At 44.9% G+C, this 25,175-nt stretch overlaps 1 protein-coding gene across 2 annotated transcripts in view; it reads right to left on the reverse strand.

Annotated features, from left to right (window-relative positions):
• Positions 1-2,346: 2,346 nt before the first annotated feature.
• The window catches only part of UBE2G1 (ubiquitin conjugating enzyme E2 G1), a 104,611-nt gene continuing 81,782 nt past the window's right edge, over positions 2,347-25,175 (reverse strand). The window contains exons 4-7 of one of the 2 annotated variants that reach the window (XR_008507259.2): positions 18,817-18,995; positions 14,969-15,090; positions 11,024-11,152; positions 2,347-5,377 (exon numbers count right to left, since the gene is read on the reverse strand). Coding sequence is in view for 1 of the 2 variants with exons in the window: in XM_045890148.3 (XP_045746104.3) it covers positions 15,004-15,090; positions 18,817-18,995 (266 nt within the window). In the remaining variant the exon portion in view is untranslated. The remainder of the gene's footprint in view (positions 5,378-11,023; positions 11,153-14,968; positions 15,091-18,816; positions 18,996-25,175) is intronic. The other variant, XM_045890148.3, reaches the window with a different exon arrangement.

Below are 25,175 nucleotides of genomic sequence, written 5' to 3' on the forward strand. Positions count from 1 at the left end.
TGGTATCTGACATACAGCAGGTGCTTAATGTTTGATGAGTTGTTACCTCTGTGAGCTATACCAAGTCAGGAGAACTGGGTTCAAGTTTGGCTCAGCCGCTGATGTGCTGCGTTGATGGAGGCAAGTCCCTGCAAGCTCATGCTCCCACCTCAGACTCTACAGCAGTTTCAGCAGGGAGCTGGACTGGAATCCACAGTTCTTAATGATTTGGAGGGTCATGACCCCCCTGAGAATGTGATGAAAACCAGGGACAGCAGGACACATGCAGGAAGAAACAAATTTGTTCCCTTCCAGCTTGCTTGGACTAGATGCCCACAGTCAAATGGAAACTCACGCAAGGGCTCGAGTACCTCCTCATCACAACCTCCCTCAGACGCAAGCGCAGTTCTCTTAGAAGGGCCCGGGATAGAACCCGATCCTGGGCCCTTGTCTTCTGAGTGTACTCTTAACTGGTTTGAAAGCCCTAAGCTACGGAGAGGCCTACAAAGCATCGCTAGTACTGGACGAACTAACAACACCCAGCAGGCTTCAGCGGAGATCCCAACATTAGATACGACCGGAAATAGAGACGTTTTGAAAAATCTGAGCACTAGAACAGGGCTCAGTATAGACCTGGTTTGGGTTTTGCTCAGATGAAGAGGAACTTGGTGTGGAGTTACCCGGGACAGGGAGCATGAGGTGCGTGAATGGTAAATGCTGACTGCCTTAAGGGTACAAGGGAACAGGGTCTTCCTGGGGGAGAAGCACCATGTCGCGGTAGAAAGGGGAAGGGAGGGAATCACTAGACCAGTGAATTGGGTTCAGGTACAAGCCTCAACATACGCACGCTCTGACTTTGGGGAAACCGTCCCTGAAGTAAGGGGTGGCAGCACCCGCTATGTAAGTGAGGCCATGGAACTGAATCCCGGCTGTGAAACTTTCTTGCTCGACAGTTTTGACACACTGACCTGAACCTGTTTCCTTACGAGAAACCATTACTTTGGAGGATCCTTGTAAGAATGGGACTACATCCTTTATGAGACACACCTGCCAAAAGTAGAAGCTGGATAAATAGAAATAGGATTTCTAGGGCTCCTAAGAACACACAGCGTGATCATGCTTATTCCTCAGGAGATACTGCTGGGAAGGGAGAAAAACCAAGTATTTTGCCTAGGACTTTTCTGTGCAGCTCCTAGGTCTAAGATGTGTCTGCTTTTGGGGAAAGTCTTTTCCTTCTCCTTTGATTTATTCCGTCTGTGTGAATAGGATTCAAAATTTTTTATCATTTCACTACAGCATGGGGGGCATGCTGGTTCAGTGAATTAAAACCATAAACCCTAACCCTACCTTGGCAGTCCTGTTACACCCACCTGAAACTGAGCAACCAAAAATGCCTTATCCCGGAAATAGTTTGCTCTGCAAACGGAACTCCTGCTGGGGTTTGCAGTCCTCTGAAAAGGCCTGTCTTTATGAGGGTGAGGGAGAAAACCAGCGGGTCCTTCTTTAAAGCCCAGAGCCTTGCACACAGTAGACCTAGTCCAACACCTGTGTCTTCGCATTGGAAGCAGCTTGTTTGCTATAACCTTGGGCAGATGCTTGTGCATAAAACTGGTATCTAATGTTCGGGGACATCATCTGGACCCTTTTATAATCTATTTCAAAGGTATTTATCAGGAAAATTAAATTTTGATGATGACCTCCCATCTGCTCTCAAGGATTTTCTTTTCTCTAACTCGGTTCTGATTAGAGATCTGGCTTCTTGTTCTTTTCTCTGGGAGGAGGAGACCTTCACAGCCACAGGCAGCGTATGTCCCAGCAAACACCCCCTCACAGTTGTAAATCCACATGGTGGAAGGCTAGGCAGTGACATCCTATTAAGAAAAAAAAAAGAAAAGAAAGACAGAAAAAGTACTCAGTCTTGCCTCTTTTTGCCGCTAACTTACTAAGTGATCCTGGTCAGGTATTTGGGCCACATTTGCCCATCTGTGTGGAGGGAGGGAGGGTGATGCTTGAGATGGTGCCTGTGGTCTCTTCCAGTTCACTTTCAAGTCTGGGTTCTTAACCTTCTAGCTTATTATGTCTGTGGTAGAGCCAATTCAGGCCGAAGACAAAATCCCCCAAAATGCCCTAAGTCAGCAGGCACACAACCCTGGTGAGGAAAAGTGCTTGGTCCCATACTGGAAATTTTAAGACTGTTACATCAGATTGGAAGTCAAACTTCCCACCCTCTGGTTCTTTCTTTAAATGAAGTTTTAAGAATTCATTATCCAGATTCCCCTGTGGACCTTTTGGTATCATGTGCTGTTTAGAAATAATCCCACAACTTGCTTTTGAGACCTGCATCCTAAAACCAAAATAGCTCCGTGATACAGCCTCTAAGTCATCATTTATTGATTTACAGAGCACCCACCACATGATGGAGGTGCTTTACAATACAGCAAACATCACAACAGAACTCATAGTTAAATACAATCAACAAGTTACAGAACTAAAAAAAGCTGGAATGAAGCAACATTATGTCAAATTTCAAAGATGCTGAGAAGTGGCAGGTACAAAGAAGGTAATTCCACCAACTGGAGACCAGACAGGCAAAAATAGATACACAGGCACCACAACCCAAAATGTGCAGATTTGTAGAGGGTAAGTGAGCATATAGAATAAAATTTCACAACCGAGAATGAAGGCCATTAAAGATACCAGGACACCCAAGTGATCAGAGAACCAGTGGAATCGCCTCACAAAGAGACCGCCTTGTAATGACAAGGAAACCAATCTCACGTGGATTTTAAACTCACAGAAAAGAGGCCAGAAAGCCACTGAGATCATCCATCCCATTATGAGCACAGACTGAAATCTAAAAGCCTTTACAAGAACTTGGAATCAATTTAGGAAACAGCCAACAATTCTAAAAACCCATAAGACTGTATAGATGTTGTTGATAGTTGGCACAGAGTTAGGGAGAAAAATCCTTTTCCTAAAGCAGAGAGGACTCACCTCACACTAGTGATGAGGCACTGGTGGGACAAAAGCCACCTGGATCAGTGTCACCTGAGAGTGGTTTAGTATCAAACGTGGAGGCGTGCAGTTCACACTGTCAGATGAACACGGGGAAAGGCACAGGTGACGCCCCTGGCAGAGGAGACAGGTCACACCACCTCCCAAGGCCTGTGTGTCCACATGTAGCACGCCAGGGCGCCAGGTGGAAAGGAGCATGAAGGGAGGGGCACTGGTTCCTGGCTCTCCCTTCGACTCCCCTAGATCTAGCCCCAAAACACACATGGTTACACCAAAGTACCTGCATGAAAGTGGCACTTAGAGTTCAGTAAGAGTTGTCCCTGAGTTAGTAGGTCATTTGCTGCTCCCTGAAGAGTCAAATCCCAGGTTTTAACTCAACAGATCACTAGCAGAATCACAGCAAGAGGAGAGCAAAATCCAGTCTCCGTTCTGCCACCAGCAACCATGTGAACAGTTTCTGATTTAAGAGTAAGAGGGATTGCATTCAAATCCCAGGCAGGTGTGCAGTACCAGCACTTTGGGGCAACGAGTTTTACAGTCTTTGAATAAAAAGAAGTCACAAATGAAGTTCTTGAAGAAAACCAGCTGCAATGAATCAAATCAAGCAATTTTCACATTCAGTCATTACACATTTATGGGTTTTTATAATGCTTCAGAGTAAAGAACAGACAAGGATTTAGAAAAATCACTCTCTACTGTGTCTACATCCTCAACCATTTTACTTTTGCTTAAAGAAGGACATGCAGAGTCCACAAGGATGGGTTACTTGTAGGGACCCTTTCACTCTCTGCCAAAGCATCTCTCCAAGCCCCACAGAGCAGAGACACGCCGATTCTCACGGAATCGTGTCCCATCTGGTACTGTCTCCGTTTCTGTCCCTTACAGGCCAACTACTGCACTTCCCAATCCCAACCTCACACCCAACACAGGGGAACTTGGGCCTGCCCATTAACACTGCACACGTTCACTTCGTCATTTCCTGAAGCTGTTTTAGAAAACATGATATGAAATATACTTATGCTCAAACACTAATAAAATCCAAGTGCACTATGTCAGTGACAGAATCTGTATGTCAAATAGCAAAGCATTCACACCCCTATAATGCTTTGAGATCCACGTAAGAACCTAGATAGAGCCCAATACTACACTGCCATGGCCATGGGATTTTCAAGTATTAAGTCTGTTTGCATAAGGAATCAACCTGAGATTTTTCTAAACTGCACTTCTCTGGCATTCAGTATTATAACCTTCATTCAATACAATAAGAGCCAACAACTTGACAATTATTGGAAAAAAATTATATTTTGGAAGAACTCACTACATAAGGTGACAGAATTCCAAAATCAAATTACATGAAAATATACATCGCAATTTCTTTGTACAGTAAGTGAGAAAAATCTGCAATATAGAAGAACAGAGGCAAAGAAATTCGGAGGGCCACGGAGAAAGGGGTGGGAGGTCAACAACGTCTGTAAGAGCAAACCCACAAGTTAAGCAGAAAGCCTGCAGCTGGGCACACTAATCCATCCAACCTGAACGCCCAGGAACGAACGGGAAGGCAAAAGCAAAACCAAACCAGAATTTTGTACTGTCTGGGGCAAGTGTCAGTAAGCTGAATTCCGAACCAACTCTTTTTAGTTCTCAGGGGTGACGGAGTTCAAGAGCTCTCAACAGCCAAAATGTGGTATTGCTACACCCGAGCCAAGAGATGGTGCAACTGGAGTACCAAACGACAAGCACCTAGTGATGACCACTCCTCTGAAGTCGTCGTTAAAAATCAAGTAGTTGCTTATTAAGTATTTCCGTACTGGAACTAAATGATGTGAAAACTTTCTGGCAGAGAGAAGAGAGAAAAGCAAAGGGGAGTGTGTCAAAACAAAGAAGATACAAAAGTTTAGTAAGTGAAAAGAGTTTAATGAAGCCTCAATGGTTTAAAGGAAATTAAATGGAAACTTTTAATCCTAATTGTTTTTCATCTGACATGCTTTAAGGAGTCTTTTAAAACTGATAAGAAACAACGAATAGGGAAAGAAAACCTGCTAAAATCTTTTAGAATTTACACGATTCTTATTCTACTACAAGAAAGCATTATTTGGTACAAGGTGTATTTGTGGATGTACATGAATAGTATATATATTATCCGGATCATGTTGTGCTATGTACAGGTCTTTACAATTCTTCCTGAAGGTTAAAACAGTTCATTAGAATTCAAAATGCGTAATCCTCTGTAAGTTGGCACTTGTTAGGCTCTTGTCAGCTCTGATACTGGCATGTTCTATTGCAGCCCAGCTCCAGCCAGCGTCCGCCAACTTGTTACAACAGAAGTCCAGCAATAGGTGGGTAGAGTGCAGGAAAAACAGTGCCATGTTTCTCAATTGGAGACCTGCGACAAAACAAACAGCATTACATAATGAATTTACAGAAGAATTCACGGATTAGAAATTTTTATTTGTATTCTATTTCTTTGGAAACAAGTTCTTAATTTCATTTTAAGCTCACTTTTGTGCTCATCCAACATGGTAGCCACATAGGCCCATTTTATTTCAAATTTAAATTACAGTAAATAAAATTTACAATTCAGTTCAAGTGCTCAATATGGCTAGTGACCACCATACTGGACAGTACAGATGTAGAATATTTCTACATATCAGCGCAGAAAGTTCTATTGTACTTCCCTACTTTACATTGTTTTCAATATCCCAAATGTCTGTCAACTTATATTGCATCTAGAGTCAAATACAGAAGAACTACTTACAAGTCAAGTGATTTGGAAATTTATTAAGTATTTAAGGATATTCAGAGAAACAACGTAAGACTACCATACTTCCCAACTTGTTGAATTTTATCCAACCCTACAGGTTCGGTCCAAACCCATTTTCTACGTGAAGCTGCCCCCAACGGACCCTCTACTCCAAGTACGGGTACTTCTATTACTTTGCATCTGGCCGGTCTCATGCCCTCAGTCAGCCTAGAAGTCAAGAACCCCATCTAAATAAAAGCAACTACTATCTTATCAAGCACTTATTATGTGCCAAGCAAGTTTACAAACTTATCTCAGGCAGCGTTCATAAGCACCACACGAAGGCATTTCCCCCTATTGTATAGAGAAAAGTGAGACACGGTGGCACAGCTAATAAGGGGCAGGGTTTCTTGCTCAAAAAGTGAGAAAAACACTAGGTTCAAGTTCAAAAAAAGAAAAAGAAGTCTAAGTTAGGGGCGCCTGAGTGGCTCAGTTGTTAAACATCTGCCTTCGGCTCAGGTCGTGATCCCAGGGTCCTGGCATCAGGCCCCGCGTTCGGGCTCCCTGCTCCCCGGGAAGCCTGCTTCTCCCTCTTCCACTTCCCCTGCTTGTGTTCTCTCTCTTGCTGTGTCTCTCTGTCAAAAAAAAAAAAAAAAAAAAAAAATGTCTAAGTTCATGATTGGACTTTCCTTCAGAGCTGTTATTATTGTGTGCTCTGAGTACACAGGGGAGCAGGGAGGGGAGCAGGGAGGAGAATCCTGTTCTTCTATCAGGTCCAGGTGTTCCAGAAACTCACACACCTGTTTTGTCTGCCAGGCACAGTGCTGGGCACAAAGAACCTGAACAGAAGATGACTGGAGAGTCAAAGGACATAACGTTAAGCTCCTAACAAAGAAGCCAGGCATACTCAGAGTTAGGACAAATATTTAAGTCACACCACAGTGTGTCTTCTAAAGGCCCGAACAAATTTATCAACCTCACCATCCCCCAAATTCAACCGTACCAAAAGCTCTGTTGTGGGTAGAAAGCAAGCTGTGGGCCTACCCACATGTGGCCCTGCATGTGCCCATTTCCCTGACGTGGACCACCTCCCCAAAATAGCGCCTGCGAGGCAGAATGACTGCTCCATTCCCTTCCAAAGGGGTTGTGCTGGTCAACGCTCTCGGCCGCTGGCAAAGCCAGGAGCGCACCAGAAATGCGCACATCACCTTCCCCAAAAGCAAGCTCTTCTGCTGGTGCACAAACACACAAAATGTGCACGGATGTTTCGCTGGAAGATCTAAAGACATTACTGAAACAAAGACACATCATTACAGAATAGGCGTTATATAATTTTTAGGTGATGTTACTTGAATATTCTTCCAAAGACTAGACCAACCACACCCAAATTAGTCCCTGGCCATTTAATCTCTCAGGGCTGAAACAGAGCTGGGTACAGAGATTCCATAATCATTCCCCGAGGATACAAACAAGAAATTTCAGGGCCATGAAACAATCATTTTAAAAACTGTGTCTGTGTAAGGTTTTAAAAAGAAAAATACTCCAGAGGGGACTGACTGCTCAGTCATTAAACACCTAAAATCAGGCAACCCAGCTTTAAATAGCATTAACTTTTTCAGCAGGAATAGAAAAATCTGTTTTCTCCCATGAACAAAATGTATTCTAAACAGGGAAAAAGCCTCAGTACAGAAAAAGCAAGTCTGTCAAGTCTTTTCTCTAGCAAGATAAATGTGCAACTGAATCTCCTGGTCACACCCTATTTATTTAAATTGATGGTCCTGACCTCTGACAGTCATTTATGTTTTGTAAGTGTGTCCCATTTCCAACTTAAACTACATCTGCCTGTTATTAAAATCACATAACTTGATATTAATTGAAATTATATCAATTGTATGTCTTTATGAAATAACCTTAAGTATCTTTTTTTTTTTTTACCTCAAAACTTCATATTATTCCCAATTTTTAACCTACAAATCTGGAGATGGTTCACCTCTAAAGGACATCAGTATCTTGGTCTATTTATTTCTAAAACTAGAATCAAATCAATTTCCTATGTGGCTACACAACTCAATTTTTTTTAAAGTCTAAAAAAATACGTATCAGGCAAGCATGCTTCCAAATAAAAACCACTTTTGATGTTAAGGATAATAACAAAAGTAATTCCTCACTCAGGAGTAAGTGTTTCCAGTAATGTCAACCGTTCTTCACCGAGAGCAGTCCCTGCGTGTGGGGGAGCTTCCCGTACCTTCCACACAGACGCCCCCGGCGCCCCTCGAGGCGGCAGCTCCCCACCGGCAGCCCGCTCCTCTTCCGTGCCGGGGGAACCGGGACCGTCCACAGCCACTTCTTTTCTGAGGCCCGAAGCACCTCACAGTCTGGCTCCCCTCCTGTGACCCCCCACCAGCCCACGGGTCTGCTGCTTCCTTCTGCCCTGAAATGTGGCGACCGCGTAAGAGGCTGTCCCTGGCCCTTCTAAGTGAACCTCTGCCTCTACTCTGGGACCCCAGTCTCGGCAGGGCCATTCCGCGTCAGCCGTATGCCACATATGGCCTGCTCTCCTGAGACACCACCACCTGTGCACATGGCAGGAAATGAACCAGAATCATTAACAAGAACTGCCATGTGCTCGGGTCACCTGTTCTTGGTGTCAGCTCCCACTTCAAATACAAACCTTCACTCTTAATGATCTGCAACTGTTAAGAAGCAGACCTGCATCATCACATCAATACACATAAATCCTACTGAACTAGCAAAGTCCATGTTAAAATTTTAAGAAGTACTCTAGGCCTCCGCCCGTGTTACTATCCACACAGACACGTACATCACGTGTGTGTACGTGAGTGCTGGGAGGAGTCCGATTTCTGAAGAGGCAGCTACTGTGGGTCAGTGGTCACCTCGGGAACAGACCTTTTCCTCACACGGAGACGCTTCCGTTTCCAGAGTGTCGTCATGCCTGCTTTGTCCCTGCAGCTGGGGACAGGAGTGAGGACAGAAGAGGGGCAGGGAGCAGTGACGGAGGCAGAGCCCTAGCCCGCATGGGTGAGACCGGAAGACGCTTCCAGAAGGATGACCACCAGTGTCGAATCAAACAGATTAAGCGTCAAAACTCCGTTAAGCTGTGGACGTGGCCAACAGGCGGTCCCCACTATCCCGGTCAGTCTACCCTCCTGCGGGGAGGAAAGAAGGTGAGCCCAATGTGCTCCGAAGCAGGCAGCTAAGGGGAAAGGGCAGGGCCCTCTCCCTCCCGAAGTGAGGGACCACTGCAATTTGTGAATTTTATGTATTTCTTCAAGTCCCTGCTTTTAAAAAAGCTCTTCACCACACAGCGAGTAGGCTGGACTTCTGAACTCAGATGAACAGTACCCTACTCGATGCTGTTCTTTCTTTTCTGCAAACTGCTTTTCCTCCTCAAGACCGTTGTTTGAGATTTAACCACCTGGCTACATATAACTAAGTCTACACTACACACGCATTAGTTGCTGGGCAATATTCCACTATATCAGTCGTAACTGACCAATCCTGCTGCAGGGCCTTTTAGAAACTACACAGGCCCTGCAAGCGCACACGAGCCAGCCTGTCTCCAGCCACAGCCCGACCTCGCGGCGGGTGCGCGGCTCAGACCCCGTATCGCCAACCTGCTCTCCAACGCGGACGCGCCTCCACTCATCCCGTACTTCAAGGACACCGTTTCCCCAAATCCTCACCAACATCTGGGTTTCTCAAACATTTTGATTTTTGACAATCCAGTCAATGTGATGCTATCTTCCTGTACCTTCGTATTTCTGATTACAAATGCAGTCATTTTTCACATTACCTAGGCAGATCATTTTCCTTTGTACTGCTTGTTTTCCCACCGATTTACACAAGCTGGTGGACATTCTAGATACAAATCCTGAACACCAGATAGACAATCTTTTCCCAGTCTGCTGCTGCTTTTTAAGTTTATTGTCTTGTCATAATATTTAAGTTTTCAGTTTTGACACAGTCCAATTTATTGATTTTTCCCTTCTCCAGGTGTCTTCTGTGCCTAACAAGTCCTTCTCTACCTTGATATTCTCCTTTATTTTGTTCTAAAATAGTTGTGTTTTTCATACTTAATCTTCTGTTCTGGGACTTACTGGAGACAGCTAACAAGGTCGGGCAGGTTGCTGGTATCAGGGGGTTGCAGTTCAACAGCCCTGCAGCGGATACGGCGGAGTGTTTCAGGAGGTCAGAGAGGCTTAACATGGCAGGAGCCTTGATGTTCAGAAGCCTGCGTGAAGACGCGGGGGCTAAGCCTTCAGTGACCCGAGCATGAAACCCACCAAGGATGCAGTCTGCTTGGGATCATCACTTACACCACACATGGTCTCGACTAAGCAGTGGAGAGAATATGCAGCCCCCGCCCCACTTGTGCTTTTCGCTTTCTCTCAAATAAATAAATAAAATCTTTTTTTAAAAATGTTGTTTTAAGCCACAGGATTTTAGACAATTTGTAACACAGCAGTGGAGAACTAAAATAATCTCTCTAGCCTTAACGCAGAATAATGAGATAGAGTCTTCCCGTCTGGGGGCCCAGAATGTGGTCCTGCTGCTGATCTGTGGGATGCAAGGATTCGCTTCTCCCCCGTGTCCTCTCTTCCTCCCACCCCACACCTGAATGAGAAGACAGATAAGGCTGTTAAGGTCTTTATGGAGGATGAGGTATAAATACCAAGAAGAGGTGAAATAAGGAGACAAACTCCTAGACTCAGGGCCTGGGGGAGGGCAGAGTGCTCCAGTCAGGCAGGAGGAAGACGTTCGAGGGGTCTCTTGTACACCAGTGTGCATAAAGGCCATACTGCAACGTGCACATAAGAACTGGGAAGAGGGCAAACCCTCATGTTTTTTTACCACAGTTTTTTAAAAAGTGAACTAAATAAAGTCTGGATCAAGTTCTTGAATAGTAATACTTCCATTTTTAGAAAACACAAGTCATGGATTTGGATGGAGATTTTTTTAAACAATTTTAAATCTATTTTTGTTGAACCTCAGGAGTTTTATTTCACATCTACATCCTATGGCATGACTAAAGCTACTGAGGACACACGGAAACAGCACGTCGACGAGCCATCAAGAGAACCAGCCTTTACGAAGAGTCTGAGTGACAGGCCAGCCTGGCTATACCTGCGGCAAGGAACCAGGTTTCTGTGGCCTAGCCTCATGCGTGACAATTATGTAAGGACAAGGGCATGTGAAGATCACAAAGGCACCTCAATCCAACAGCAGCGTACCAAGCTCCATGCATCGGTGGATGAGTAAAACACAGACCTGCTTTTAGAAGACATGAGTTAAGTCATGGATTTTGATGTGAATTTTTTAACGTCCAATTTTCAAATGATTCCACTCTTAGTTAATCCAGAGAGATGACTGGGCTCGGGTGCTTATCATGGCAACGTACTGTAGGTAACAAGAAGAGTAAGAAAGCACTCATCAGTGACTGTGAGTTAAGGGCTCTGAGACTGTCAGGCTGGGGGAGGGAGGGGGGGAGGAGCATCTGTTTGAAGAGCAACTGCTTCAGGAGAGGAGATGGGCCTTGTCCCAGCACGTGGCAGAGGAAGGAGGAGACGCGTTCCAGAGCCCGGGCCGTGGAAACTAGCTCCCTCCCGGCCGGCACTCAAACACTTCCCAAGTGATGGGGAGATGCAGCCCAGAGAGAGAAGAGCTACAGGAACAAAAGGGGAAATGACTAATAATTTTTAGCACACAACAGGTGGGACTGGGCACTTGCATGCTGGTCTAACAAGTCTGCATTAATATGCATTAATCAGTGTTTCCCAGGAAATGTCCATCTCTGCCCACAGGTGAGCGAAAGGATCCTCCTGATGAGCTCCCAACTGACAACAAAATACTAATTCCTTTATTCAGTTCTTATCAACGAAAGACACACACACTTCAAGGACGATCATTTTTTACACAAAAGCCTGAGCTTAAACAGTAACTACAATGAATCATTCACAAAATTGGTGTATTAATTTTATTTAAAATTCCGCTCTATCAAGGACTCCAGGTGCCACGTGCTCTGCAGCAGCGGAAGCCATCACCACGTAGCTGGCAGACAAGCAACACGTGAGAAGGATGTTCTGTTACTGACTTTCCAATTATTGCTTCCTTACTCTTTAACTGGACGTTCTCAGTTCAGTGTCATCATTCACAGATCATATTTTCAACTAACCTATTCCATACAATGAGGTATTTTGAATCAACATTATTTTCTGCCTCTATCTTTTTGATGAGTGCACTTTACTCTTGGGAAGTATACTTTCAACACACGTGTGTGTTATGTTCCAATATAAACTAACTCTAATCCCACTAGCAAAGGAGAGAATATATAATCCCTTACAAAATTTGTTTGTGGTCCCTCAATAGTATGTATTTTATTTATTTAACTAATTTGCAATATACTGTCAAGGTAAATATAATAAAATTCTTGGTTATTTCTTAAATTTATGAAGTACTACTTATGAGATGAAATCACGTGTACCCTTGGCTTCAGTATCTGCAATTCTCTGTCATTGTCCCAACTCTCTGACTTTGAGACCGTGTGGGTAAGAGATCCCTAGGACATGGTCACATCCACGCAAGAACCCATGCGAAGAGCAGAGTGGACGCCGGGCACAGCGGGGGCATCCAGGACAAGCATCCGGATGAACTACAGGCAGGAAAGCACACAGTCCCAGCAGACTGAGACGTGGTCTGTGAACAACAGTAGGAAGCAAGGACCACGGAGTAGATGGGAGGAAGGGTGAGGGAGGGAAATAAGGACAGGATTATTAACAAAACATAAGCAGCTTAGACACAACAGGCTGGTGGAAAACAGAAATAATTTGAAGACCGCAGGTTGTTGCTATCCTTGGTCGTAACAGAGAGAAGTAAGGTTGACAGCCGGCATTTCTGGTTACTATGAGGAGATCAGAAACCAGGGACATCAAACATGGAAACAGGGCAAGTGGTGGGTAGACTCAGTCTTACTTCTGATTTGCACCTTTGCATTTGATACAGTTCATCATAAAAATAATAAATAAAAATGAAAACAATGTGATGCTAGTTTAGGGATAAGACAGGCCAACTAATAAAACACATTAAGGTCAGAAACAGATCGACACATACCTGGAAATGTAACTTCCTAGTATAACCGACCCTGAGCATCGGTGGTGAAAGAACCTGCCAACAATCGAAGCAGCCAATGGTTGTAGCCTGGGGTGCGGGCAGAGCCTCACACTGCACACCAATCAATTTCAGGGGCTTCAACACATATACCAAAGGCAAAACCATAAAACTTTCACAAGACAAGATGTAATAGGAGCTTTCAGGTGGCAGAGAAAAAGCTGGAACACAAAACATAACTCCGTACAGGAGAGGTCTAATCTGACTGCATTAAAGTTAAGAATCTCTGTTCATCGGGGCTCTGGGTGGCACAGTCAATTGAGCGTGTGATTCTTGACGTCCGCTCAGGTCGTGATCTCAGGGTCATGAGGTTGAGCCCTGTATCGGGCTCCGTGCTCAGCACAGAGCATGCTTGAGACTCTCTCTCCCTCTCCCTCTGCCTCTGCCTCTGCCCCTCCCCTGGCTCAAGTGCACATGCCCTCTCTCTCTCAAAAAAAAAAAGAATCTCTGTTCATCCAGAGATTCCACAAAGAAAGGGAACTGACCAGGATACAAATCCAGAAGCTAACAGAAAAACAGCCCAAGAACAGGAATTTCCCAGGGAAAGGGCCAAACACATGAAATGATAGTCAGCTGGGCCGGCCACACACGTCAGAGCAAGGGCTCACTCCACACCCTTCCAGATGGAAACTTCACAGAGGTCTGGTGGTATCAAATGCAGGGGAGGATCCGGAGTAAATGGAATCCGTTTCCTTGTGAAAAGGAGTATAAATAGATGCAGAATTCTGGAGTGATGTGCACAGACCCTTCACTCAACAATTCCAACCCCACGAACACACCCGGAGGGGCTCTCCCTGCGAACATGCAGCAAGAAATGAGACAGCCACACTCACTCTGTCAGCAAACACAAAGCAAAACACACAGATGAGAAACCTCTCCCCACATCAGAGGATAACTGCAGTCAGAATCAAGAGCAGGACAGTGACTCATCTAATGAGGTCCCGCATGACAGTGACAACAGATGGATACAACCAGACACAACACAAACCAGTTTCAAGAATATAACACTGAGCAATACCAAGTCACAAAGGAATGCATACACTGTAGTCCATGCACACACAGTGCAGCGTCCTACAGCACGCTATTTAGGATATTACAAACTGATGAAATGATGAAGGAAGAACCGTGGTAAACACAGAACTGAGCGTATGAGAAGAGGCTGGGGCAGAAGAGGGGAACACAGGGTAAAACAGGTGGCAGGAACAGGATGCACCATGACCTGTGATCCTTTACATGCTCCATGTCCTAAATAATTTTATCAACCCAACATTTAAGAAGAAAGAAAGAAAGAAAAGAAACCAAATAACTAAAATGTCACACATTTGGTCAGTGGCCCACACCATGTCCCCTTCTATCCTTGACTCCCTACTGGACGTAATAAAAACCTTCGGAGAGATGGTATACAATACAAGGGAAATTTTTCCTATTGGCCCTATTAGTTATGAACAGGGAGATAAAGACCAATGAAAACATGGAAGGTAGGGGTTCCTGGGTGGCTCAGTCGGTGAAGCATCTGCCTTTGGCTCAGGTCATGATCTCAGGGTCCTGGGATCGAGCCCCGCAACAGGCTCCTTCCTTGCGCAGCCGGGAACCCACTTCTCCCTCTCCCTCTGTACTCTCTCTCTCTCTGCCTGTCTCTCAAGTAAATAAAATCTTAAAAAAAAAAAGAAATTAAGAAAGAAGACATGGAAGATAGATGTTTAATGGTCTTGCCAGTTTATTACAAAATATGATCTTCCTTTACAAAAACAACTTAGGAAGTGAAACTTCGTGTCACCCTTTACTATAAGCCGCACTGAAGCAAGTACCATCAGTGAGAAGACAGAGATCACGGCCCCACACTGGCCAGTGAGACAGATATCTAGTGCAAGACGCGGAGTCTAGTGGCGCAGAATGCACGTGGGTCACATGGTTTCTGCTGAGAAAACAACAGACCACTGGACACTCCCACTAAAATCAGGCACTTCAAAAATCCAAATCACACAACTTCCAAAAATGTATATGCCATTTATCACAAGGCAAAAGAGGAGGATTTTAAAATGAACTCACCCTGAAATAATGAAGTTACAGCTGTTGAACAAATGTCACTCAAAAGCAGTCTCTTGGCTTTTTCTTACACAGCGGGCAACTTTCCTTTTGAATTCTCCATTTCTGTCTTCCCTCCATTCTTTCTGTAGATACAAAAGTAACATGAAGTGACTTTATCCAAGCTCTTCTTACAGTCTCAAATACTAGTTTTAATTTTGAATGTAACACTTTGGCATCATGCACACTTTTAAAATGCTGAGAAGTTGTTACGTCAGAAAAGTAGTCAAAAAGTACTTTTGCCAGGCACTCTGCTGGGACACAAGAGCAGAAATCCCTTAACCTGTACGGGCACAATTCTCTTAAAGAAAGAAGTCCATAGGGGCGCCTGGGTGGCTCAGCCGTTAAGCATCTGCCTTCGGCTCAGGTCAGGATCCCAGGGTCCTGGGATCGAGCCCCACATCGGGCTCCCTGCTCGGTGGGAAGCCTGCTTCTCCCTCTCCCACTCCCCCTGCTTGTGTTCCCTCTCTCGCTGTGTCTCTATCAAATAAGTAAATAAAATCTTAAAAAAAAAAAAAGGACAGTTTCATATTACTGGAAAAGGCCTTACAGGTAAGCTATTCAGGCCACGGGAAGGACTGCCGGCTCCCTCTGGAGGCTCCAGAAACTACAGCCAACACAATGGCGAAATTTCTTCTGGAAAACCAAAAGCAGATGGCAGAGAAATGAAACATGGAGCAGAGGAGAGAAGTCTCCCTGGAACCAGAGCAAGGGAGGGACAGGGCCGACCGAACAGAAGGCACAGTTTAGACAGAGTCACTAAGATGCAGGAAGGAAAACAGAGATACAGCCCAGCAGTTTGGCATTTTCCTCCCACCTATGTCCAAAAGTCTAACACTTTCCTGGAAGAGTGATGACCGTTTCGGTACACTGAGAGACACTTATATGAAGAGCTCTCTCGATGTAGGGCCACTAGCGTGGGGCCGAGGATGGAACCGCCTCTCCAGTCTGGAGCTCAGGGTCTGGCTCACTGCCCGCACGCTGGAGTGGAGCTGATGCTATGCGTGTGCACGTGCTTTCCTAGACCTGCATGTCCTATCTGGAGTCATGCATGCACAGCTGTGTAGAAAGCCTACAGGGTTCTGGCACAGACTTCAAAATACAAAAGAAACACAAAAGAAAACACTGGCCTCAGAGAATGACCAGAATTTAACTTTGAAAAATTTAATCAGAACTCGCACAAGGTGGAAGAACTATTAACTTCCTCAAACAGTGACAAGATTTTATGAAAAAGGAAATTAATGCAGAAAAGAACAAGCTACCTAAGATTAAGAGTAATACCGCCAAAATGAGAATTCAGTAGGAACTCCGAATCAGCACAAGTTTAGATGAACCAGAGCACAAGGATCAATCTGGGCCGCAGCTACAAATCCAAATAAGGAAGGGATATACACTCAAATAAAAAATTAAAAAAACCAAGAAGGAAAGAATACTATACATGAGGGAAACTTCCCAGAGCTGAAGTCCTGCAAGTACACGCCAACCACAGGAGTCCCCCCACTACCCCCAGCCGCGGCTACGCTCTCTGTGGGCTCGGTTGCCCACGGCCGATCCTGGTCTGTCCAGGAGCAGACGGTCCCCCTTCTGACATGACACCAGAAGGTCAACAGGAGGCTCAGAGTCACTCGCCCCGCTTCATCTTGTCGTGCGGGCACATGATCCCCTCACAAGGACGGCGAGCACAGGACACTGAGGTACTGAGAGCCCCACAGCACACGACTCTTATTGCAGTGTACTGTTACAACTGCCCTCTTCTATTATTAGTTGTCGCTGTAATTCTCTCACTGAGCCCGTAAGCTGGACTTTATCATGTGTATGTACATACAGGAAGAAACCTGATGCACACAGGGTTCGGTACTGATCCCCGGTTCTAGGCATCTGCTGGGGGACTTGGTAACACGCCACTGGTGAAGAAGGGGGAGTACTGTCCAGAAGTGAAAAATCTTAAACTCTACACAGCAACGTGAAATTCCGAAGACCAAGAATCAGAGAAGAACCTGAAGGGAACGGGGAAAACAGAGGAAGAAAGAAAAGGTCACCCACAAACACAGAAGAGTCAGCCATGCACCAACTTCCTCATCGGCAACAATAAATGCGAAAAGATAAATTCTGCAGAAATCTGCATTCCTCCCCCAGAATTCTACAAACTGTCACTTAAGTATGAGGGTAGGATAAAAACCCTCCGAGACAGGTAAGGACCCGGGTCTTAATTCCTACATAGCCTTCCTGAAACATGACTCTCAGATGAGGTACAACAACGGGAAGAAGTCAACCAAGAAAAAAGAAAGAGGATCCAGGAAACAGATAATCCCATTCAGAAGAGCAGGAAGGGGAAGTCCAAGGAAGAGAGACATGCAGCAGTCTGAGCCAACCTAATCCGGAGCCCAAGGATGGAGGGGTCCAGGAGAGGGATGTCCAAGAAAAATGGGGGTCTCCTGGAATAGCTATCACTGACTGAGAGGTCAGAAAAGCAAACAAACAGAACACCTATGAAAACATGGCAAGGTGTACAATGCGAGAGGGAAGAGCAGATGTGAAAGGTAAATGCAACCATGTGCAACCTGTGGCTTAAATAGGAGACAACTGGTTAAATCAGCAAGAGCAGCAGTGGATTTCGAGCAGTAATCAGAATGACGATGCACGGCCCGTGGTGTGCAGATCTGAGTCCCATCTGCATAGTTCAGCTTCAAGCAGCATCAGGCAAGGGCTGCCCTTTCTCAGGAGTCCTTGTGGTGCCAGGACTCAGCTGCTCTGAAGAGTTAATAACTTCTGCATATTCATACTTTAGGTACTTGCTCTTAATTTATCCTTAATTTTAACCTTTATGAAGATTAAGATACAATTTGTCAGTTCTGATCTTATTAGAGAGAGTTATAGTTGAGCATGAATCAAAATAAACAAGAATTAGTTCTCCCTCAAAATGATTCCACAGGATTTCTTCTCCCCTCCCGCCTCTTAAGAGTTCTCGGACTGACACTCGACTAAATAAAAAGCTAGGATGGTTTTCTGTCAATTTTTTACTTCAACTTGATCACTAAATATAAAAATGCAAAGGCATACATTTGAAAAAGGTTTATCAAAGTAGTGTTTTTCTACATAGACTATATACTCTCACCCAAGTTTTTGTATTAGTTACCTATATAAAAGTTACCCAAATAGAAAAGTGAATTTAATCTCCTGGCTTTGATATGCAACTAACAAAAGTTCTAAGAATAAGAATTACAATGAAAGGCTTTTCAAAGGAGAAGAGAAGGCTGAGGAACACTAGACTACTACCCAGAGTAAAGGAGACTAATAAAACATGAATACAAAATAAAATGTGGGTTCCCAGATTCTGGATTTAAAAAAAAAAAAAAAAGCAGGTATGAGGAACAATACTGGAGAAATCTGAGTATGGGCTTAGTATGCATGGACCAGTACTGAATCAATGACAGACTTGTGCTGTGGGTATGAGAAAGGGTGCTCTTGTTCTTAGGAGAGGCCACTGAAGTGTTTACACGTGGAGAGTCAGGGCATCGATAAAGACTTCTCAAATAGTTTAGGGGGGAAATGTAAAATCTCCACAACTGGTGAATCTAGGTGAAGCGTGTTTATAGCTATGGAAGACGGGGTCCTTATTCTTCAAAGAGGCAGGTTCAAGTATTTAGGAGTAAAGCTTAGTTATGTCTGTAACTCATTTTTGTACAGATTCAGGAGAAACATAAATGTATACAAATTGATCTGTAGACACACACACACGCACGCACACACATGCTGTCGTTCTAACCAAGTGTGACTGAAGGGGAGGGGACATCTGCACATGAGGGCCTTACCGCAGCATCAACGTTAGCAGGTGAGTCTCCGTTAGGGTCCGCCAGCATTGAAATGACACTAATCATGATGGTTTCCACAGTGTGAATAGGGAGCCAGCGCTCCTCTGGCTTTTCATAACCATATTTATCTTCCCCAGGCTCATGGAGAATGGAAATGCATACATCACCATTTTTATCAACTGCAAAATTAGAGAGTAAGAGTCCTGTTTAAAGTATTTAAAATAACATGGTTAAACATAAAGTGCCTATTATGGATGTGGCCCTGGCTCCCACGGTCCTTTATCAAAGACTGAATATATACAGAAGATGATTTCCAAAAATGGAACCTGTTCACTTTTTAGGAAGACCACAGATTTTACCAAACAGGACCCATCTGTCAGAGCCAAGAGACTCTCCTCCATTTGTGCAGAACTTCAAGATACCTGGCACTTAGATAGATGGTGTCTAGCATTTTACACGCAGTAAACACAATGAATCTGCTCTTTGTTTGTATATAAAGTATACGATCCAAATACCAGAACTGAGTCTCTATGTAATGATTTCCTAGATTCCTCACTAACTTGCTGATCTAAATTGGTGACAGTCAAACATCCAGAGACTCTCCTAAGAAAAAAATAAGAAGTAACCTCTTAATGCACTTTTTAAATCACATAAAGGCAAAATTACATTTTCAGGAAAAGGAGTGCACCCAAATTTACAAAAGGAGCATGTCATATTGCCCGTGAAAATTCATCAACATTAAATGACAGTCATGAGGCATCTTTTCTATAAAACCAGGATTTAAAATCCAAGTCACAAATTAGTTGTTGATCAAAACAAAGGTGAACTTCGAACCCACCAGCTCATTTATATCACACAAATACTCCTTATTGGTGAAACTACCAAAATCATCACTAATCTTTTATGGTGAAGTTTTTTTCTCCACTGCAAAATACAAAATAATAATAGTAAAATATACTTATTTGGAAAATGTTAGAAAAGACAGAAAAATATAAGAATTTTCAGTGTAGGGGCGCCTGGGTGGCTCAGATGGTTAAGTGTCTGCCTTCAGCTCAGGTCATGATCCCGGGGTCCTGGGATCGAGCCCCGCATTGGGCTCCCTGCTCAGCAGGAAGCCTGCTTCTCCCTCTCCCACTCCCCCTGCTTGTGTTCCCTCTCTCGCTGTGTCTCTCTCTGTCAAATAAATAAATAAATAATCTTAAAAAAAAAAAAAAAAGAATTTTCGGTGTAAAGTCTTTCAACCAAATGTCCAAATCCTATCAAAAAAAAAAAAAAAATCAATGGCAATGTCTACTTCATTCCTAACTTCCTAAGTCTAACAGATTTTTTTAAAGATCTTATTTATTTATTTGAGAGAGAGAGACAGTGAGAGCACAAGCAGGGGGAGCAGCAGAGGGAGAAGCAGGCTCCCCGTGGAGCTCCATCCCAGGACTCTGGGATCATGACCTCAGCTGAAAGCAGACGCTTAAATGACTGAGCCACCCAGGCGCCCCCAGATTTGTGACTGGTGTAATTCTCAAGGTTACTTTTCGTCTCCTGACTTGGGCACCTCCCCTGTTGTTAAAAACTCCGGGGAAGCCGCGCGGGAGTCTACACATACTGCTGCTCTCCAGCAAACCCTTCCCGAATGCGTGCTGTGCACATGGGTGTACAAGCGCGCTCATGTCCCAGGCCCCCACACCTCCTGGTAAAATCTGCTGGGTGCAGTAACTAGATCTAGAGGCAGGAAAAGTAACAACAAACTGTAAGCACACTGCAGAGTTCAACACAAAATGCTTTTACCATCTTCTTTAGATAATTTCCTCACGCATTACATTAAAAGGATTTTTTCCAAGTCGTTTTCTTTGAAAACATGGTATTAAATGTTTCTATAAAACTCTATCAGAGAGAATCAATTTAAGATCCATTTTCCTTTTTTGGAAATTACTGTTATAATCCAGCATCTTTAAATTTTTAACCTCAAGTCCTTTCATTTTAAACATAATTTTCTTAAATGAAAGGTTTTTAGGTTTCTGACCTATTACCAAATTACAGTTTATAATGTGAAATACAGGTTGGACACCTGGGTGGCTCAGTGGGTTAAGCATCCGACTCTTGGTTTCAGCTCAGGTTATGATCTCAGGGTTGTGAGATCGAGCCCTGTGTTGGGCTCCGTGCACAGTGGGGACTCGGCTAGAGATTCTCTCCCTCTCTCACTAAAATAAATAAATAAATCTTTAAATTAAAAAGGTGAAAAATAATCTGGTTTTTCCTAAATGCTTTTGGGGGTGAAATTTCTCCAGGTATAGAAAATACACGTATTTCCTCTGGTGCAATGTCCATTCTTACTCTTTACTCATTTATACACTCAAATGTCTAGTTTTTTCTTGCCAAATTACTTCCTTAGTTTTCCCCACGTAAATTTTTCCTCTCACTTTCACGGCCCAACAGTGATCTTCGCTGCCACCCTCACTGACATGAGGTTCATTTATAAACCTTATTCTGCATTCAGTTGCACCATTTATCTTCACTCTGTTTAGTCTTTCAGGATGGGTTATGTGTGAAACTAGAAAATTCTTGCCCCCAACACCCAGCAAATAACTAATACTATTTTTTAAAGCCACTTGAAACTGTTTACTCCATTTGGAGTTTTAATCCCCTTTTCTAAATCCACTCCCCCATACACAGCTAGCCACCAGCCTCGGCCTTGACTACCCAAACCACATGTACCCTCCCAGTTACCCCCTCCCTGGAAGCTGTGTGTCTCAAGTGACAGAAGCCCGACTGACCCCCCTCCCCACCCTCTCCACATGCCCACAAAGTGGGTTCTCTCTCCCTCTCCTCACTGGAAAGTGGCTTCTGCTCCCTGTCAGGATGCCACGACTGCTCACAAAATGGTCTGAACAACCTTCTCCCGGGTGCTTTTAAAGTCCCCCTTTCTGGGTCACAATGAGGGACACTGTCGAGGACAGCTCCCTCGGCCTCCGTGACACACTTCTTCACTGGCTCTTGAGCCGATCTCTCACCTTCCAGTCTTCCTTCGTCTGACGTGAGACATTACATGATGTCACCCCACTCTCTGGCATTAGCCATCTCTTCTGCGGGGAAATTAACTCACTCTTCCCATCACAATGTTCCCATCCCCTCTGTCCCCCCACTTTTGCTGAGCTGTAACTGACAGAGAACATGGTGTAAGGTGAGGTGCGGCACACGGTGATTTCATACACGCTCCCGCTCACCTTGATGCGGATCAACACCAAGGCCCTACACTCCCCTTTATCTACCTAAGTGGAAATGGCAAGTACACCTCAAGAGAAACAAATCCAAAATGGAATGCATCTAAGCCACACAAAGCGAATTTTTACCTCAGAACAGCATCTCTAACAGCTTTACTGAGACGGAGGTGCCCCATTAACGGCTTCCCGCATGTTTACAGGGTTGTAAGCCGTCACCACAATCGATTTCAGAATACACGCGTCACCCCAGAAAGAAACCACATACGCATTAGCAATCACTCCCCATGCCCCACAACCCTCCCCCGAGCCTGAGGCGAGCACGGACCTGACCTTCTATCCCTAGGTTTGCCGATTCTGACAGTCCAACCCAAACGGAGTCCTACACGGCGTGGGCTTCTGTCACTGGCTTCGCTCCCCAAGTGTCATGTTTTCAAGGCTCATCCTGTCGGTGACGTGCGCCGGGCTGCCCTCCATAATGTGTTTATGTTAAGAGCGGGTGTTCTCCTCATCAAATGATGGACACTGGAGCTGCTTCTACTGTTTGGCCATTTGAACGCTGCTGATAGGAACATTCAAGGACAAGTGTCTGTGGACGTGTTTTCAACGTTCTTGCTTTTCTATCTCGGAACGGAACGGCTAGACTCGTTCCCCACAGTGGCTGCACCGCTTTACAATCTCTCCAGGAGTACAGGAGGGCTCTAATTCGTGTGTCCTCGCCAACACTTGTTATCATCTGCCTTTCTGATGACAGCCACCCTGGCCCGTGTAAAGTGGTGTTTTGCTGTGGTTTTGATTCTGCAATTGTTTTGTGGATGTTCCGTCAATTCTAAATTCTTCTCTCATCACCGCCATCCACATCTGCTAGTCCAAAATTAGAGTAACTCAATCTCCCTTCCTGCTAGGACTCTCCGTTCAAGCTTCCATGGCCTCTTACCCGCAGCACTGACAAAACTGAACAACCTTCTCCTGGCTGTCCCTTCCAATCTTTCCTCCGTGGGTGTAATCTCTCCAGAAGGAGACACAGTCAACGTGAAGCTACCACACAGCTTCAAAGTGCCAGAATTTAATGAGAAACCGCAGCCTAAGGAACAAAGTTTAAGCCAGGCGTTCACACAGTCAAAATTCTGTGTAAGAATCACATTCTCTAGAAAGTACTCCCTGACCCTCTCTTCCACTACCCAACACCATGTGGCAGCGACACTGGTCCTCTCAACGTCACCGTGACGTCTGCGTGTCCGTTCTCCCCCCTCGCAGGCCTGGACACCCTCACAGGAAGGGACCGTGACTGACGAATCATCTTCACCTCCACTGCCTTGCAGACACTCCCGGCTGGGTTTTCCGTTCGTCCCATGTCTTCGCACGCCTCCTGAGTCCCGCTCTCCGTGTGTCTGCCATCCCCACCCCACCACCTCCTCAGGTTCCCCTCCTTCACAAAGCACCTCCTCTCTCCAGTCAAGTCTTCATTATTTCACTGATGCCTCTCCCCTCATGGCCTGAAAAATGATTCAACCTTCAAACAAATCCTCATTTCATCAGCTGTCCTCTTAAACCACCTGGGCCACTTTTCTCCTTCCTCCCCAAAGAAGAGAAGTCCCACGTGTTGCCCACATACGTGCTCTCACAGAGAAACTGAGGCCCAGAGAGGCTCCACCTACAATCACATAGCTAACGTGTGGTGACGCCAACACTCAGAAGCTCTGTTACATCTTCTTTTGAAATAGGTGCAATTCGGGCGCCTGGGTGGTTCAGTTGGTTAAGCGACTGCCTTCGGCTCAGGTCATGATCCTGGAGTCCCGGGATCGAGTCCCGCATCAGGCTCCCTGCTCGGCAGGGAGCCTGCTTCTCCCTCTGACCTTCCTCCCTCTCATGTGCTCTCTGTCTCTCTCATTCTCTCTGTCTCAGATATATAAATAAAATCTTAAAAAAAAAAAAAAAAAGAAATAGGTGCAATTCAAATAACTCAAGTGACGGGTAAGAGAAACTGCCAAAGCCTAGGAAGAGAGGAAACAAAGAGCAAAGCAAGAAGAGGCGGATGTGGTAGATTCAGGCATCCGTGCTCCATGGAGGACTATCGTTCATACATTCTACCACAGACAGACTGTTAAGAGATATTTCTCTCCGGGTGCCTGGGTGGCTCAGTCGGTTGAGCGACTGCCTTCGGCTCGGGTCATGATCCTGGAGTCCGGGGATCGAGTCCCGCATCTGGCTCCCTGCTCAGCGGGGAGCCTGCTTCTCCCTCTGACCCCCCCCCCATGTGCTCTCTCTCATTCTCTCTCTCTCAAATAAACAAAATCATGGGGCGCCTGGGTGGCTCAGTTGGTTAAGCGACTGCCTTCGGCTCAGGTCATGATCCTGGAGTCCCGGGATCGAGTCCCGCATCGGACTCCCTGCTCGGCGGGGAGTCTGCTTCTCCCTCTGACCCTCCCCCCTCTCATGCTCTATCTCATTCTCTCTCTCAAATAAATAAATAAATAAAAGTCTTTTTAAAAAAATTAAAAAAGAGGTATTTCTCTCCCTCGGCACTGATACAAGGGAGCACAAGTACAAGTATGGGGCCAGTTTCAGTCTCTCGAGACCTGTCCATTTCTCAAGCCACTGGGCTCTAATATATTCTCCACACCCTTGTAATAAAGCCTCCATTCATTCATTCACTCACTCACTCACCCACTCCTCTCTCACAGACTTTTGCTCAGACTGATACAAGAGCCTCTCTCCCTGGCAATGCAAAGTTGACTATGAGAAGCAGGATGCAGAACAGTGCAGGAGTCAAAAAACGACAACTCTGATTACAAAATACTGACAGTCAAAATACTTCGGAAAGAAATGCCTGCAAGCTCTATCACAAAGAACAAGGCCAAAAGTTCAGGGAGACTGTGTATAAACACAGTTTATCTGGCCTAACCTTTGACTCAAAGTGGATTTTAAATGGTAGCACATCTTTGGGTAAAAAAAAATTCAGCGTCGCCACATTTCAGGCACAGCAGGACTGGATGCTTTCCAAAGCTTCAAACACAAAGTCCAGCATCTAATGTGTCCCTGTCAGTCACCTTATGAGGCAGGCAGGACACTCCCTTTTAACAGCTAATATAGGTAAAAAGTTAAGAGCTGCCCACGGTCTAAGAGTGAAGATGAGAAATACCTATT

This window comes from Mirounga angustirostris, unplaced genomic scaffold (assembly GCF_029215605.1).
Source record: "Mirounga angustirostris isolate CCGP_5_RB_7025 unplaced genomic scaffold, mMirAng1.0.hap1 SCAF_17, whole genome shotgun sequence".
NCBI lineage: Eukaryota > Metazoa > Chordata > Mammalia > Carnivora > Phocidae > Mirounga > Mirounga angustirostris.